Source organism: Symphalangus syndactylus, chromosome 11 (assembly GCF_028878055.3).
Source record: "Symphalangus syndactylus isolate Jambi chromosome 11, NHGRI_mSymSyn1-v2.1_pri, whole genome shotgun sequence".
Taxonomy (NCBI): domain Eukaryota; kingdom Metazoa; phylum Chordata; class Mammalia; order Primates; family Hylobatidae; genus Symphalangus; species Symphalangus syndactylus.
The window spans coordinates 64,056,820-64,073,754 of record NC_072433.2 but is presented as its reverse complement, the minus strand read 5'-3'; the positions used below and the strand labels follow the sequence as shown (position 1 = coordinate 64,073,754).

Here is a 16,935-nt window from a genome sequence, read left to right as displayed (position 1 = left end):
TAGGGAAGGAAAGGGTTCTAAGAGAACAGAGTGTTAAGACAAAGAAAGTTATGCATTAATGCCTGAGGAGCAGGTTCAAAGGCCACCTGGTAAGCAAGACAGCCATCTGGCTGTGTGGGAGCTGGCTAGACAAACTCTCCTCCACAAAGCTGCCAGAGTACCTGGATGGCTGGTGAACCAGAAGTGGGTCTGCCAGAGCCATGGCATCACCATTGCACCTGAAAACATGGCTGCTGCGACATAGCTACAGTATCAGCAGCAGGAAGGGTAATCCTATCACAGAGGAGAGGCAGACATAGCTTCAGTTTGTGGCTGCCCATGTAGAAGAATCTCAATGGTCAAATGAACTAGACAGCAAGAAAAGCAGAATCCAGTAAGCTAATAAGGTTAAACTTGAAAAACCAATATAAACACATGACTTTTAAGAGGAATCCCTAGAGAGTGGTGGTGCCACATCTCAAAGCAGAAATAATCAGGATAGGACTGGAACATCCTGTTGTGAACACAAGTAAGGCTATTTCAAAGAATGTCAGGGACGGTGCTAGAAGGACAAGGAAGTGGGCCAGAAAGAGCTCAGACTGACCAAGCTGAAACAATCTGGCTCATCAAAAAGAAAGAGATATTAATCTTGGTTAAATCTGAGAAAGGCCACAGGTTCAAAACAATAATCAAGAGAATAATATACAGTGTCCAAAAAGGAAGTTGTAATAAAAAAAGAGATAAATAGTGATGTGTATTTCTATTGACCTTAACAAGTTGGGGAGTATTATTAAAACACAAGTACTTTGTTTCTTCTATATCTGTTTTTTGTTTGTTTTGTTTTTTTTTTGTTGTTCTTTGAGACGGAGTCTCGCTCTGTTGCCCAGGCTGGAGTGCAGTGGCGCGATCTTGGCTCATTGTGACCTCCGCCTCCTGGGTCTATTCTCCTGCCTCAGCCTCCCGAGTAGCTGGGACTACAGGCGTGTGCAACCATGTTTTTTTTCTTTTTTTTAAAATTGAGATGGAGTCTCCCTCTGTTGCCCAGGCTAGAGTGCAGTGGCACAGTCTCGGCTCACTGCAACCTCCGCCTCCCAGGTTCAAGCGATTCTCCTGCCTCAGCCTCCTGAGTAACTGTGATTATAGGCACCTGCCACCACACCTGGCTAATTTTTGTATTTTTGGTAGAGATGAGGTTTCACCATCATGGCCAGTCTGATCTTAAACTCCTGACCTCACATGATCCGCCTGCCTTGGCATCCCAAAGTGCTGGGATTACAGGCATGAGCCACAACACCTGGTCTATATTTGTTTATATATAGATATTTTTATACTATTTATACTACATGAAAGAATAAAGACCAAGAAATTTGAGTAAACTAAATAGTCCCAGAAAACAAAAGAAGTGCCCCAAGATAAGGAAGAACCAAGGAGCATAGGTGGTGACAGAAACACTGGGTAGAAAGAGGGTCCAGCTCTGGTGGTCACATCCACTAACTAAGTGGAGGCAGGACTAGAAACACGATCTGAGATGATAAATCAGCCCAAAAGCCTAAGGATCACTGGGTACAGTCAATCCCTTGTCTCCCAGGCGATGAAAACCTCTAGAAGGCCCAACTAATTTCAAAAAAAACTATTTAAAAAGCATACATAAGCTTTTAATAAAGTTAATGGATCAGGCCAATACATCATTCTGACAGGACAATGGATTATACAATGCTGGTCAAGTGAGACTTAAGAAAGTAAATTATTTCAGGGTAATGGGGAAGGGGGGCAGGGGCGGGGACCAGATTGCAAATAAATTACCTACCTGAAAGCCAGGTACTTAAATGCGGTCTGATTAAAGTTTAGCCTGATGCCTGTGGCCAGGGTCTGACTTGCCATGGGAGAAGAACCCAAAGTTGAGCCATGTTCTGACTCACAAATGATCCATCCGAAACCCAGATCTGTAATCATGGCAGGTTTGAAGGGGTATTCTTTTGTTTCTGGTGCCATGGAGATTATGTCAGTTCTGGGTAGGTATCAAAATTATATAATAGCCAAGGACAACTCAAAACTAGTTATAAATAATAAACAAAATGAGTGAAACTTGTAGTATGGGTCTTACAGAATAGGTTCCAGTGTAGTAAGTTTGTAATAACGTACCTGGGCATTTCACCTGCTCTTTAAGGTATCTGAAGTACTCAAAACATTAGTTCTACTAAATTATTTCAATTCTTTCAAGGAATTCACTTGTATGACTGTTTAAACAAGTAACAGTTGTTTAATATCATTTTATAAATCTTTAATAAGGTAGGCACTAAACAACATATCAAAAAAGTGTTCTTATCCTTGCATAAAAGGCCTCCAGATATTTTTTAAAAATTAGTATAGTAACTAGTTAGCAAGGCTCTCACTCTTAAACTGGTTCCTTTTCAAGGCGGAGGCTTTATAACATTCCAAAAGAAGCCACAAAAGTAAAACATGCCATACGCAGTATGCACTTTAAGTTCAAAGATATCAAAATAGTTACAGTGGTTTTTATTTGGTGTTGAGATAGAGGGTATTTTAGCTTTTTCTTTAACATTCTTCCTGAATTTTCCAATTTTTTCCACAATGAGCACACATTACTTTTGAAAAAAATGAGAAAAAGACAAACATTTCTTTAGAAAAAGAATGATGTGGCCGGGCATGGTGGCTGATGCCTGTAATCCCAGCACTCTGGGAAGCCGAGGCAGGCAGATCACGAGGTCAAGAGATCGAGACCATCCTGGCCAACATGGTGAAACTCCATCTCTACTAAAAATACAAAAAATTAGCTGGCCATGGTAGTGCGTGCCTGTAGTCCCAGCTACTCAGGAGGCTGAGGCAGGAGAATCACCTGAACCCGGGAGGTGGAGGTTGCAGTGAGCTGAGATTGTACCACTGCACTCCAGCCTGGTGACACAGTGAGACTCCATCTTAAACAAAAAAAAAAAAGATGCCATCCACCACTAAGGTGAGTCTGTCTACATTAGGTGAAGCTTGAGAATTTCCTCCCTTTGCTGCTGTGGTAATGTTCATGGAGACTGGCTTGAGAACACCAAGCTAAACTGACACAGGGATTGGTGAGTGGTAGGACACAAGACTGGGATCAGAAATAAAATGAAAAGGTGAGGGGCAGGCAGGAAAAGGGGAACACAGATACAAACAGGAAGCAAGGGTAAGCACCCAGGAGAAGTTAGGTTGTTAAGCCCAAATCAAGATGACAGGGAATAGGAGACAAGTTTGGTCAGGGCTAAGAGCTAACTTTTTAGATCAAGTCAGGCCCACAGGCTGGGGCAGGAAGAAGGCAGCGCCTGGCAAGCTTAACTTCCTAGAGGAAACTTCCTTGCTGGCTTCTGAGGTATAATCAGAATCTCTGACCTGCCTAATTACTCTACCAGGTAATGACAACTCTCAAATACAGCAGCAGTGCTGTATTTGCAGCCAGGACATAAAAGCTGAAGACATGTTAGTTCATTTCCATCATCATTTCTAACTATCTAACTATGCAGCAAGAGTATTTATCAAACCCACTGTATTTACTAGAGGATTGTTCCTCAGCTTCCAAATGTGTCTTGCACAACAAAGCAAATGTGTCTTGCACAACAAAGTCACTCCTTTGAGTGACTGACTGCATTTTAAATCATAGCAGGAACAAGTTTTGGTGGAAAAAGCTTCAGATACACTTGGGACTTCTCGGTTCCATAGTGAGAGGCAGCTATACAATAATTTAGAACAAAGAAAAGCGAGGAGAATGCTATTTACTAAATAAATATTGCTTTTGAAGATAAAATATCCTACTTAAGATCAGATCTGGTGAATGACATGACCCAACAGGAATCCCCTCCAGGATGAGTATAAGTAATGGAGATGTCTATGATGAGTAACTGAAAAACACAGTCCTGGAAAATAGCACATCGATATTTGTATACAATTGGCAATAATAAACAAAAAGTTGTTTTTTCTTTGTTTACCAAGCTATTCAAGCCATTGTTAAAACCATGGCAAATACACATGTAAGTCTAAGTGCAGCTCTATATAGCTCCTTTAGGAGAACCATGATATCACCAGAAAGGAACTTAGCATACCATTTCTTTATAAGCTCCTTAACATGAATGTCCCAGTTGTCTATTTCAGAAAATCAATTGAAACTTATACAAGACAGCCCATGAGCATGCGACAGAACTAGAGATTAGCACTATGATGCACACATGTAGCAATGGCATTAACTAGTCGTGGCTGGCTTAGCAGGTCACAGACCCAGTACTAACTGTAGTGTTAAGTGATCATTCTAAGATCTGAAAAATACTTAATAGAGAATACTGGGCAACACAAGTTGAAAATATTCCTCAACATAAGCACTTTTGCACAAAGAGCTTTTAGAGAACCTGTGGCATAATGATACCCTCGCAACATCTGAGAAGGCACCATAAAGTAGGTTTGTTTTTATTGTTGTTGTTTTTCTTTTTTTAACCAGTTGTTCTAAGTTATTAGAATTTAAAAAAGTCATAGCAAAGGCACCTACACTTGGTCTATATTTCTAGCAACTGTCATCTTCCAAAGCAATCCCATAAGTACTGACTGGGGGAAAAATCAAATTATATGACATAATAAAATTTCTTCTCTAGAAAGCCAACACCACCATGAATTATTGTAGAAGCATTTTCCTTTGGAGAGGAAAAGAGCCAGGAAGAAGTCAACATAAACCTCTAGGCAGAGTACTCTGCCAGGAAAATGACTTCTAGTGATGAAAACACAAGGCAGATGTTCTAAAAGTGATTTAAAATTTAATCAGACATGAAGTCTTCCAAAACCATTACCTGTGTACACTCAAGACAACAGCCACAAACTGGATTTTTAGAATAATCTTTGTTACCATCTAAAAATCACATTTCTTCCAGGCCAATAAGATAAAATGTAATCTGTGAACTAGCAGAATTTCAGCATTTTCAAAAATTAAGTTATTGAACAATTGCTTTAAAATAATGAATGTGTCTTGATTTGACTAATTTACACCAATTACTATGTTTCTTCTTTATCCTTAGGGTACAAATTCTATTGAACAGAAGATCAAAAGAAACCATTCTTACCATAATTTTTTCTTAACCTGTAAAAATTGAATTAATTATAATTTTAACTCATTAAACCAAAATTATAATGACTATTAAAGCTGCTCATTTGATATATCTGCATTGTATTTGTAAACTAGGTCATAACTCAATAATATAGTAGTACATTACAATTGGATTTCTAGAAGTTTCAACCAAAATTTTCTCTTTATTATACTTAATGGTTTTCATTCATTTTCCGGTTTTCTATTTTGAGTTAGATTTAAAAATCAGAAAAACATTTTTCAAGTTCAAGAATTGCTTACATGTGACCATTATTTTAATTTTGTACCAGCAAATCCAAAACAATGGAATCTAATAAAAAGTTCTTCAAACTATTAAAGTAACTTAAAACCTCTTTTAAAATTGAAATTTTAGTTTTATTTAAATCTACTTCTTAGAGCATCTTTTAGCTGCATTTTCCCCCTACCTCAGTGCGTGAATGCAATATATCATTCTTGGTATGTTTTTCCGATCATAAACATCTGTTGTTTCTGGATAAAATATCTGGAAAACAAAAGAAACAATATTTATTATATGTTTTGCTTCTCACAAGTATTTTAACTTCCCAAAATGATCCTATTTTGATTGTCCTTGCTATCTTATAATCATTTAAATATAGAGGAACCTCTCTGCCATTGCTTCATCTTGCTGTAGAGACAGACCAGTCACCATATCTGGACCCCTGCATGACAGCATGTCTCTTAGTGGTCCACAGGAGGATGGTGGGGTCCCCAGCCAGCTACTCCAAGAAGGCTGTGTCCACAGTGCTAGTGGCAGTGTTTCATTTCATAGGGCATATGAGCACGTGTGGGCTCTGCCTCCTGTAGCCTTCACACTCCTGTGACTTCTCAGAGGTCCCATGGGCCTGAGAAGGGTGTCCTTGTTCTTAGCCACTTTATTGCATTGTTAAAAACTTGGCATATGTGCTCTGTACACATGTATACATGTATATACAACACACACACATTTAAAAAAATCTGTTTAAAGTAAGACATTTTCACCAAATAAAATCTGGAAAGTATATAAGGTATGAAGGAAAAACATCTATGACCCCACCTCCTAGATTGTCACTATTAACAATTTTGTCCCTATTTTTTTTTTTTATTTTTTTAATTTTTTTATTATACTTTAGGGTTTTAGGGTACATGTGCACAATGTGCAGGTTTGTTACATATGTATCCGTGTGCCATGTTGATTTCCTGCACCCATTAACTCGTCATTTAGCATTAGGTGTATCTCCTAATGCTGTCCCTCCCCCCTCCCCCCACCCCACAACAGTCCCCAGAGCGTGATGTTCCCCTTCCTGTGTCCATGAGTTCTCATTGTTCAATTCCCACCTATGAGTGAGAACATGCGGTGTTTGGTTTTTTGTCCTTGCGATAGTTTACTGAGAATGATGTTTTCCAGTTTCATCCATGTCCCTACAAAGGACACGAACTCATCATTTTTTATGGCTGCATAGTATTCCATGGTGTATATGTGCCACATTTTCTTAATCCAGTCTATCGTTGTTGGACATTTGGGTTGGTTCCAACTCTTTGCTATTGTGAGTAGTGCCGCAATAAACATACGTGTGCATGTGTCTTTATAGCAGCATGATTTATAGTCCTTTGGGTATATACCCAGTAATGGGATGGCTGGGTCAAATGGTATTTCTAGTTCTAGATCCCTGAGGAATCGCCACACTGACTTCCACAATGGTTGAACTAGTTTACAGTCCCACCAACAGTGTAAAAGTGTTCCTATTTCTCCACATCCTCTCCAGCACCTGTTGTTTCCTGATTTTTTAATGATGGCCATTCTAACTGGTGTGAGATGGTATCTCACTGTGGTTTTGATTTGCATTTCTCTGATGGCCAGTGATGAGGAGCATTTCTTCATGTGTTTTTTGGCTGCATAAATGTCTTCTTTTGAGAAGTGTCTGTTCATGTCCTCTGCCCACTTTTTGATGGGGTTGTTTGTTTTTTTCTTGTAAATTTGTTTGAGTTCATTGTAGATTCTGGATATTAGCCCTTTGTCAGATGAGTAGGTTGCAAAAATTTTCTCCCATTGTGTAGGTTGCCTGTTCACTCTGATGATAGTTTCTTTTGCTGTGCAGAAGCTCTTTAGTTTAATGAGATCCCATTTGTCGATTTTGGCTTTTGTTGCCATTGCTTTTGGTGTTTTAGACATGAAGTCCTTGCCCACGCCTATGTCCTGAATGGTATTGCCTAGGTTTTCTTGTAGGATTTTAATGGTTTTAGGTCTAACATATAAGTCTTTAATCCCTCTTGAATTAATTTTTGTATAAGGTGTAAGGAAGGGATCCAGTTGCAGCTTTCTACATATGGCTAGCCAGTTTTCCCAGCACCATTTATTAAATAGGGAATCCTTTCCCCATTTCTTGTTTTTGTCAGGTTTGTCAAAGATCAGATAGTTGTAGCTATGCGGCATCATTTCTGAGGGCTCTGTTCTGTTCCATTGATCTATGTCTCTGTTGTGGTACCAGTACCATGCTGTTTTGGTTACTGTAGCCTTGTAGTATAGTTTAAAGTCAGGTAGCGTGATGCCTCCAGCTTTGTTCTTTTGGCTTAGGATTGACTTGGCGATGCGGGCTCTTTTTTGGTTCCATATGAACTTTAAAGTAGCTTTTTCCAATTCTGTGAAGAAAGTCATTGGTAGCTTGATGGGGATGGCATTGAATCTATAAATTACCTTGGGCAGTATGGCCATTTTCACGATATTGATTCTTCCAACCCATGAGCATGGAATGTTCTTCCATTTGTTTGTATCCTCTTTTATTTCATTGAGCAGTGGTTTGTAGTTCTCCTTGAAGAGGTCCTTCACATCCCTTGTAAGTTGGATTCCTAGGTATTTTATTCTCTTTGAAGCAATTGTGAATGGGAGTTCACTCATGATTTGGCTCTCTGTTTGTCTGTGATTGGTGTACAAGAATGCTTGTGATTTTTGTACATTAATTTTGTATCCTGAGACTTTGCTGAAGTTGCTAATCAGCTTAAGGAGATTTTGGGCTGAGACAATGGGGTTTTCTAGATATACAATCATGTCATCTGCAAACAGGGACAATTTGACTTCCTCTTTTCCTAATTGAATACCCTTTATTTCCTTCTCCTGCCTGATTGCTCTGGCCAGAACTTCCAGCACTATGTTGAATAGGAGCGGTGAGAGAGGGCATCCCTGTCTTGTGCCAGTTTTCAGAGGGAATGCTTCCAGTTTTTGCCCATTCAGTATGATATTGGCTGTGGGTTTGTTGTAGATAGCTCTTATTATTTTGAGATACGACCCATCAATACCTAATTTATTGAGAGTTTTTAGCATGAAGGGTTGTTGAATTTTGTCAAAGGCCTTTTCTGCATCTATTGAGATAATCATGTGGTTTTTGTCTTTGGTTCTGTTTATATGCTGGATTACATTTATTGATTTGCGTATGTTGAACCAGCCTTGCATCCCAGGGATGAAGCCCACTTGATCATGGTGGATAAGCTTTTTGATGTGCTGCTGGATTCGGTTTGCCAGTATTTTATTGAGGATTTTTGCATCAATGTTCATCAAGGATATTGGTCTGAAATTCTCTTTTTTGGTTATGTCTCTGCCAGGTTTTGGTATCAGGACGATGCTGGCTTCGTAAAATGTGTTAGGGAGGATTCCCTCTTTTTCTATCGATTGGAATAGTTTCAGAAGGAATGGTACCAGTTCCTCCTTGTACCTCTGGTAGAATTCAGCTGTGAATCCATCAGGTCCTGGACTCTTTTTGGTTGGTAAGCTATTGATTATTGCCACAATTTCAGAACCTGTTATTGGTCTATTCAGAGATTCAACTTCTTCCTGGTTTAGTCTTGGGAGGGTGTATTTGTCGAGGAATTTATCCATTTCTTCTAGATTTTCTAGTTTATTTGCATAGAGGTGTTTGTAGTATTCTCTGATGGTAGATTGTATTTCTGTGGGATCGGTGGTGATATCCCCTTTTTCGTTTTTTATTGCATCTATTTGATTCTTCTCTCTTTTCTTCTTTATTAGTCTTGCTAGCGGTCCATCAATTTTGTTGATCTTTTCAAAAAACCAGCTCCTGGATTCATTAATTTTTTGAAGGGTTTTTTGTGTCTCTATTTCCTTCAGTTCTGCTCTGATTTTAGTTATTTCTAGCCTTCTGCTAGCTTTTGAATGTGTTTGCTCTTGCTTTTCTAGTTCTTTTAATTGTGATGTTAGGGTGTCAATTTTGGATCTTTCCTGCTTTCTCTTGTGGGCATTTAGTGCTATAAATTTCCCTCTACACACTGCTTTGAACGTGTCCCAGAGATTCTGGTATGTTGTGTCTTTGTTCTCGTTGGTTTCAAAGAACATCTTTATTTCTGCCTTCATTTCATTATGTACCCAATAGTCATTCAGGAGCAGGTTGTTCAGTTTCCATGTAGTTGAGCGGTTTTGACTGAGTTTCTTAATCCTGAGTCCTAGTTTGATTGCACTGTGGTCTGAGAGACAGTTTGTTATAATCTCTGTTCTTTTACATTTGCTGAGAAGAGCTTTACTTCCAACTATGTGGTCAATTTTGGAATAGGTGTGGTGTGGTGCTGAAAAAAATGTATATTCTGTTGATTTGGGGTGGAGAGTTCTGTAGATGTCTATTAGGTCCACTTTATGTAGAGCTGAGTTCAATTCCTGGATATCCTTGTTAACTTTCTGTCTCGTTGATCTGTCTAATGCTGACAGTGGGGTGTTAAAATCTCCCATTATTATTGTGTGGGAGTTTAAGTCCCTTTGTAGGTCACTGAGGACTTGCTTTATGAATCTGGGTGCTCCTGTGTTGGGTGCATATATATTTAGGATAGTTAGCTCTTCTTGTTGAATTGATCCCTTTACCATTATGTAATGGCCTTCTTTGTCTCTTTTGATCTTTGTTGGTTTAAAGTCTATTTTATCAGAGACTAGGATTGCAACCCCTGCCTTTTTTTGTTTTCCAGTTGCTTGATAGATCTTCCTCCATCCCTTTATTTTGAGTCTATGTGTGTCTCTGCACGTGAGATGGGTTTCCTGAATACAGCACACTGATGGGTCCTGACTCCTTATCCAGTTTGCCAGTCTGTGTCTTTTGATTGGAGCATTTAACCCATTTACATTTAACGTGAATATTGTTATGTGTGAATCTGATCCTGTCATTATGATGTTAGTTGGTTATTTTGCTCGTTAGTTGCTATAGTTTCTTCCTAGCCTCGATGGTCTTTACAATTTGGCATGTTTTTGCAGCGGCTGGTACCGGTTGTTCCTTTCCATGTTTAGTGCTTCCTTCAGGAGCTCTTTTAGGGCAGGCCTGGTGGTGACAAAATCACTCAGCGTTTGCTTGTCTGTAAAGTATTTTATTTCTCCTTCACTTATGAAGCTTAGTTTGGCGGGATAGGAAATTCTGGGTTGAAAATTCTTTTCTTTAAGAATGTTGAATATCGGCCCCCACTCTCTTCTGGCTTGTAGAGTTTCTGCTGAGAGATCAGCTGTTAGTCTGATGGGCTTCCCTTTGTGGGTAACCCGACCTTTCTCTCTGGCTGCCCTTAACATTTTTTCCTTCATTTCAACTTTGGTGAATCTGACAATTATGTGTCTTGGAGTTGCCCTTCTCGAGGAGTATCTTTGTGGCGTTCTCTGTATTTCCCGAATCTGAATGCTGGCCTGCCTTGCTAGATTGGGGAAGTTCTCCTGGATAATATCTTGCAGAGTGTTTTCCAACTTGGTTCCATTCTCCCCATCATTTTCAGGTACACCAATCAGACGTAGGTTTGGTCTTTTCACATAGTCCCAAATTTCTTGGAGGCTTTGTTCATTTCTTTTTATTCTTTTTTCTCTAAACTTCCCTTCTCTCTTCATTTCATTCATTTCATCTTCTATCAGCGATACCCTTTCTTCCAGTTGATCGCATCTGCTACTGAGGCTTCTGCATTCTTTGCGTAGTTCTCGAAACTTGGCTTTCAGCTCCATCATCTCCTTTAAGCCCTTCTCTCCATTGGTTATTCTAGTTATCCATTCTTCTAATTTTTTTTCAAAGTTTTTAACTTCTTTGCTATTGTTTTGAATTTCCTCTCGTAGCTCAGAGTAGTTTGATCGTCTGAAGCCTTCTTCTCTCAACTCATCAAAGTCATCCTCCATCCAGCTTTGTTCCGTTGCTGGTGAGGAACTGCGTTCCTTTGGAGGAGGAGAGGTGCTCTGTTTTTTAGAGTTTCCAGTTTTTTTGGTCTGTTTTTTCCCCATCTTTGTGGTTTTGTCTACTTTTTGTCTTCGATGATGGTGATGTACAGATGGGTTTTTGGTGTGGATGTCCTTTCTGTTTGTTAATTTTCCTTCTACCAGACAAGACCCTCAGCTGCAGGTCTGTTGGAGTTTACTAGAGGTCCACTCCAGACCCTGTTTGGCTGGGTGTCAGCACCGGTGGCTGCAGAACAGCGGATTTTCGTGAGACCACAAATTCAGCTGTGTGATAGTTCCTCTGAAAGTTTTGTCTCAGAGGAGTACCTGGTTGAATGAGGTGTCAGTCTGTCCCTACTGGGGGGGTGCCTCCCAGTTAGGCTGCTCAGGGGTGAGGGACCCACTTTAGGAGGCAGTCTGTCCATTCTCAGATCTCCAGCTGCGTGCTGGGAGAACCACTACTCTCTTCAAAGCTGTCAGTCAGACAGGGACATTTAAGTCTGTGGAGGTTCTCGCTGAGTTTTTGGTTGTCTGTGCCCTGCCCCCAGAGGTGGAGCCTACAGAGGCAGGCAGGCCTCCTTGAGCTGTGGTGGGCTCCACCCAGTTCGAGCTTCCTGGCTGCTTTGTTTACCTAAGCAAGCCTGGGCAATGGCGGGCGCCCCTCCCCCAGCCTCGCTGCCGCCTTGCAGCGTGATCTCAGACTGCTGTGCTAGCAATCAGCAAGACTCTGTGGGCATAGGACCCTCCGAGCCAGGTGCGGGACACAATCTCCTAGTGTGCCGTTTTCCAGGCCCGTTGGAAAAGCGCAGTATTAGGGTGGGACTGACCCGATATTCCAGGTGCCGTCTGTTTCCCCTTTCTTTGACTAGGAAAGGGAACTCCCTGACCCCTTGCGCTTCCCGAGTGAGGCAATGCCTCGCCCTGCTTCAGCTCGCGCGCACAGTGCGCTTCACCGACTGTCCTGAACCCACTGTTAGGCACTCCCTAGTGAGATGAAACCGGTACCTCAAGCAGAAATGCAGAAATCACCCGTCTTCTGTGTCGCTGGGGCTGGGAGCTGGAGACCGGAGCTGTTCCTATTCTGCCATCTTGGCTCCACCCACCCTGTCCCTATTTTTCTTCTGGTCTTTTTTTTCTGTATGTCTCTGATTTTTTTAGGTTTATATATATGTGTGCATGTGAAAACAAAATTGTACTTAGTGTAAACCTGTTTAAAACACTTAACAGAACATAACTATTTCCCATCCCCTTCATTATTCTATAAGATTATTTTTAATAGATGTATATGATTCTTTTATATTTTTGAACCCTAGCTTAGCCAGTTAATCCATGGTTGAACATTTGTTTTGCTTCTAATTTTTCCCTATTATAAGCCACTGCAATGAATATTTCTGTATTTTCTGAGCATCTGATTATTTTGGATAATCATCTAAATATGAAATTACTAGACTGAAAGGTCTGAACATCAAAGTTTTGAATACACCTTCACACTCTTTTCCTTTTTCTAATGTTTTATTTTAGGTTTGGGGTACATGTGAAGGTTTGTTACATAGGTAAATGTGTGTCACGGGGGGGTTATCCTACATACTATTTCTTACTCTTTTTCTTAAACTTGAAACTAATAGCCTGATAAGAAACAGATTTCAGGCCAGGTGCAGTGGCTCATGCCTGTAATCCCAACACTTTGGGAGGCTGAGGCGGGTGGATCACCTGAGGTCAGGAGTTCAAAACCAGCCTGGCCAACATTAGCCAGGCGTGGTGGTGCATGCCTGTAATCCCAGCTACTTGGGAGGCTGAGGCAGGAGAATTGCTTGAACCCAGGAGGTGGAGGTTGCAGTAAGCCAAGCACGCGCCACTGCATTCCAGCCTGGGTGACAAAAACAAAACTTCATCTCAAAACAAAAAAACGAACAAACAAATCAACAAAAGAAACAGATTTCAGAGTGAGGCACCAAACTTCTCTGTTCCTAAGCACACACAAAAAATAATTAAGCTTGAGGCTTTTAAAATTAAGATAATCATTTAGACATTATTTAAGTAAATATTTTATAAAAACTGACATCAAAAACTAAAATCATGCATCATATGGTAGTACTTGATACTCAAGTGCAATTTCCTATTGGTCATTGAGAAAATTTGAGAAAAGAAAGAAGCAAAGTTTCTTGAGCTACAAAATATATAATTACTAAGTACTTAAAGAAATGGCAGTAGCCTAAGAAATTTAAAAAGCCTTTCCAACTTTCCTTTAATGCACTTGCTACTAAAATGTCAATGAGAAGAGGATCCCTAAATTCAGAAGAGTATTAGCTGGGCATGGTGGTGCTTTGGAAGGCAGAGGCAGGTAGATCACCTGAGGTCAGGAGTTCAAGACCAGCCTGACCAACATGGTGAAACCTCGTCTCTACTAAAAATTAAAAAAAAAAAAAAAAAAATAGCTGGGCATGGTGGAGCACACCTATAGTCCCAGCTATTTGGGTGGCTGAGGCAGGAGAATCACTTGAACCCAGGAGGCGAAAGTTGCAGTGAGCCGAGATGGCACCACTGCAGTCCAGCCTGGGCAACAGAGCGAGACTCTGTCTCAAAAAACAACAAAAAAGAGTATTACCGGTTTAAAGTTCTCTATATAAGCAGAGAACAACTACAATTGCCTCTTCCCTTTTCTTTAAACAAGAACCTTTTATATTTATATTTCTCCTGGAAAGCCACTATAAATGTCTTCCTTCAGCTAGGAGATGAGATCAATTTATCGTTCACCAGAATGTTTTATGCAGCATTGTATTTCCGGCACCTAGCATGATACTGAGCACAGAGTAAGCACTTAATATTGATAAATGAAGGAATACCAGTTAAATATGATACATCAAAGTCAACTCAGTACAGTCTCTTGCCCCTGCAATGCAATATATTAATGACTTCATAATAAAAACCAGTGTTAAAATAAAATCTGCTCTATAACACCACTTGTTTGGCCCTAAATACATACAATTTGAAAAGGTTTACTCAAATCTATCAAATCCAATGAAATTATCTGAATTTGGTGTTGCCTTATACAAAACAATTCTGTTTAAATTCGTTTATTAATCTGTTTATCATCCAGTCTCTAGTTATTAGTTGCTAAATCACAATCCAGAAATATGAATTATGTGTTATAGCCAGTTCCTACAAGGAAACAGCATTTAACGTTCTGGGCATTTTAGGAGAAGAGAAAATAGTTTGATTAAAAATGGCAGAACAAAATTTAAATATTGATCATTTCAAGATAAAATGAGACTGACCTAAAACAGATATGAGCACAATTATATTAAAAATAGACATTAATAAATTACATTTAAAGAATCTTCTGTTTCTGTGGTGGTGGGTGTTTTTCATTGCACACCTGGCACAACGGAGGTCTTCATAAGCCAGTAGCTTATCCTCTTGACTTCCAGTGAGACCACTCCTAAATAATTTTTTTAAAATAGCTGTATAGGCCAGGCATGGTGGCTCATGCCTGTAATCCCAGCACTTTGGGAGGATGAGACAGGCAGATCTCCTGAAGTCAGGAGCTCGAGACCAGCCTGGCCAACATGTGGAAACCCTGTCTCTACTAAAAATACAAAAAATAGCCAGGTGTGGTGGTGCCCACTTGTAACCCCAGCTACTCGGGAGGTTACACTTGATAACTCGGGGGGTTATCTTACATACTATTTCTTACTCTTTTTCTTAAACTTGAAACTAACAGCCTGATAAGAAACAGATTTCAGGCCAGGTGCAGTGACTCACGCCTGTAATCCCAGCACTTTGGGAGGCTGAGGTGGGCGGATCACCTGAGGTCAGGAGTTCCAAACCAGCCTGGCCAACATTAGCCAGGCGTGGTGGTGCATGCCTGTAAGTGATAACCCCCTGAGAATCACTTGAACCTGGGAGGCAGAGGTTGCAGTGAGCCAAGATTGCGCCACCGCACCCCAGCTTGGGTGACAGAGCGAGACTCTGTCTCAAAAAAAAAAAAAAAAAAAAAAGCTGTACATACTAAGCAACACATAGGAGCAAGCTATTGACCCAGATGGGTCTCAAGGACCATATACAGAGTGGAAACGATGTGACTCAAAGGATACTTGCTATATGATTACACTTATATATTGTGCTCAAAATGCCAAAACTATAGAGATCGAGAACATATTAGTGGTTGCCAGGGAACAGGGCTGGGGGAGGGACGCAATCAGAAGGACCACTCTTCTGTGTGTCTGTGTCTTGATTGTAGTGGTGGTTACACAAATCTATTCATGGGATAAAACTGCACAGAATCACACGTACATGCACACACATGCCCACTTACACAAATAAATGCATGTGAAATGGTGAAAATGGAAGAAGGTCTGTAGTCTAGTTTACACTAATACACCAATGTCAATTTAACATGTACTGCAGTTAGATGTCACCACTAGGGGAAAGCTGAATGAAGGATACACATAGAAGTACTATTTTTACAACTTCCTGTGATTCTATAATTATTTCAAAATAACAAGTTTAAAAAAATCGTTCTACAATTTTTATCAAATGTAATTATTTCCTCATTTCCTCCACTTGCCTAATTCTCTCACAGACTTTAGGATGCCTGCTCTTCAAATTTAACAAGCACTGAATGTTTGCTGAGTTAAATTATATTTAGGAGATCTATTTTAGGAGTAAGAGCTATAACCCCCTAGCCTTTACAAGTGATATTATGATTTATAATAATAATTTATAGGCCGGGCGTGGTAGGCTCATCCCTGTAATCCCAGCACTTTTGGGATGCCGTGGCGGACAGATTGCTTGAGCTCAGGAGTCTGAGACCAGCCTGGCTGACAAGGTAAAACCCTGTCTCTACAAAAACAAAAACAAAAACAAAAATTAGCTGGGCATGGGGCAGCTACTTGCCTGTGGTCCCAGCTACTCGGGAGGCAGAGGTAGGAGAATCACTTGAACGTGGGAGGGGTAGGTGGTAGATTAAGCCACTGTACTCCAGACTGGGCGACAGAGACAGACTCTGTCTTGAAATAATAATAACAATAATTTACAAAAAATAAATTTATAATAATTTACAGTAATAAAGTATATACTAATACAATGAGATTTTTTTTTTTTAATAGAGACAGGGTCTTGCCATGTTGCCCAGGCTGGTCTCAAACTCCTGGCCTCAAGTGATTCTCTCACCTTAGCCTCCCAAAGTGCTGGGATTACAGGCATGAGCCACCACAACTGGCTGAGACTTAGAATCTTTATGTACAAATAGCAACACAAGAAAGGGAGTTGGCTATTTTAGATAGCTCACCTATCTACCAGCTATAGCTTGTTCTGCCTTTATTTTGTACACACTTTTACCTGGCTGCTCTCAATCTGGGCACATCTCTCATTCTGAATTCTTGCCATATGTTACTTTGGATAGGTCTTTCCATATTTTTTAGTCCTTACATTTCTCATTTCTACATTAACATAACCCAGTCTCCAAAGTCATTGCTCACAAAGAGGTTTTTGTGTACTACCCCTTTGCCTTTCCAGTTCAGGTTCCAGTGTGTGAAGGCTTACCTTGGGTAGACCAATAGACTCCATCGCTCTTAACCACTGGACGGTATTATCTGTGTGTCGAAAATGAAGGCCGGACTTCTAAAGTGACGATAGGAGGGAAAAAGGGAGAGAAGGAACCACACAAAAAGTGAGT

General features: G+C 40.2%; 1 protein-coding gene across 5 annotated transcripts in view; it reads right to left on the bottom strand.

Moving 5' to 3' along the window:
• IQGAP2 (IQ motif containing GTPase activating protein 2) overlaps nucleotides 1–16,935 on the bottom strand; it is a 329,635-nt gene that overhangs the window by 135,803 nt on the left and 176,897 nt on the right. For 4 of the 5 annotated variants that reach the window (XR_008661060.2, XM_055299013.2, XM_055299014.2 and 1 more), the window contains exons 4-5: nucleotides 16,803–16,880; nucleotides 5,518–5,594 (exon numbers count right to left, since the gene is read on the bottom strand). The exons of the other annotated variant lie outside the window; for it this stretch is intronic. Coding sequence is in view for 3 of the 4 variants with exons in the window: in XM_055299013.2 (XP_055154988.1) it covers nucleotides 5,518–5,594; nucleotides 16,803–16,880 (155 nt within the window). In the remaining variant the exon portion in view is untranslated. The remainder of the gene's footprint in view (nucleotides 1–5,517; nucleotides 5,595–16,802; nucleotides 16,881–16,935) is intronic. 5 annotated transcript variants of the gene reach the window in all.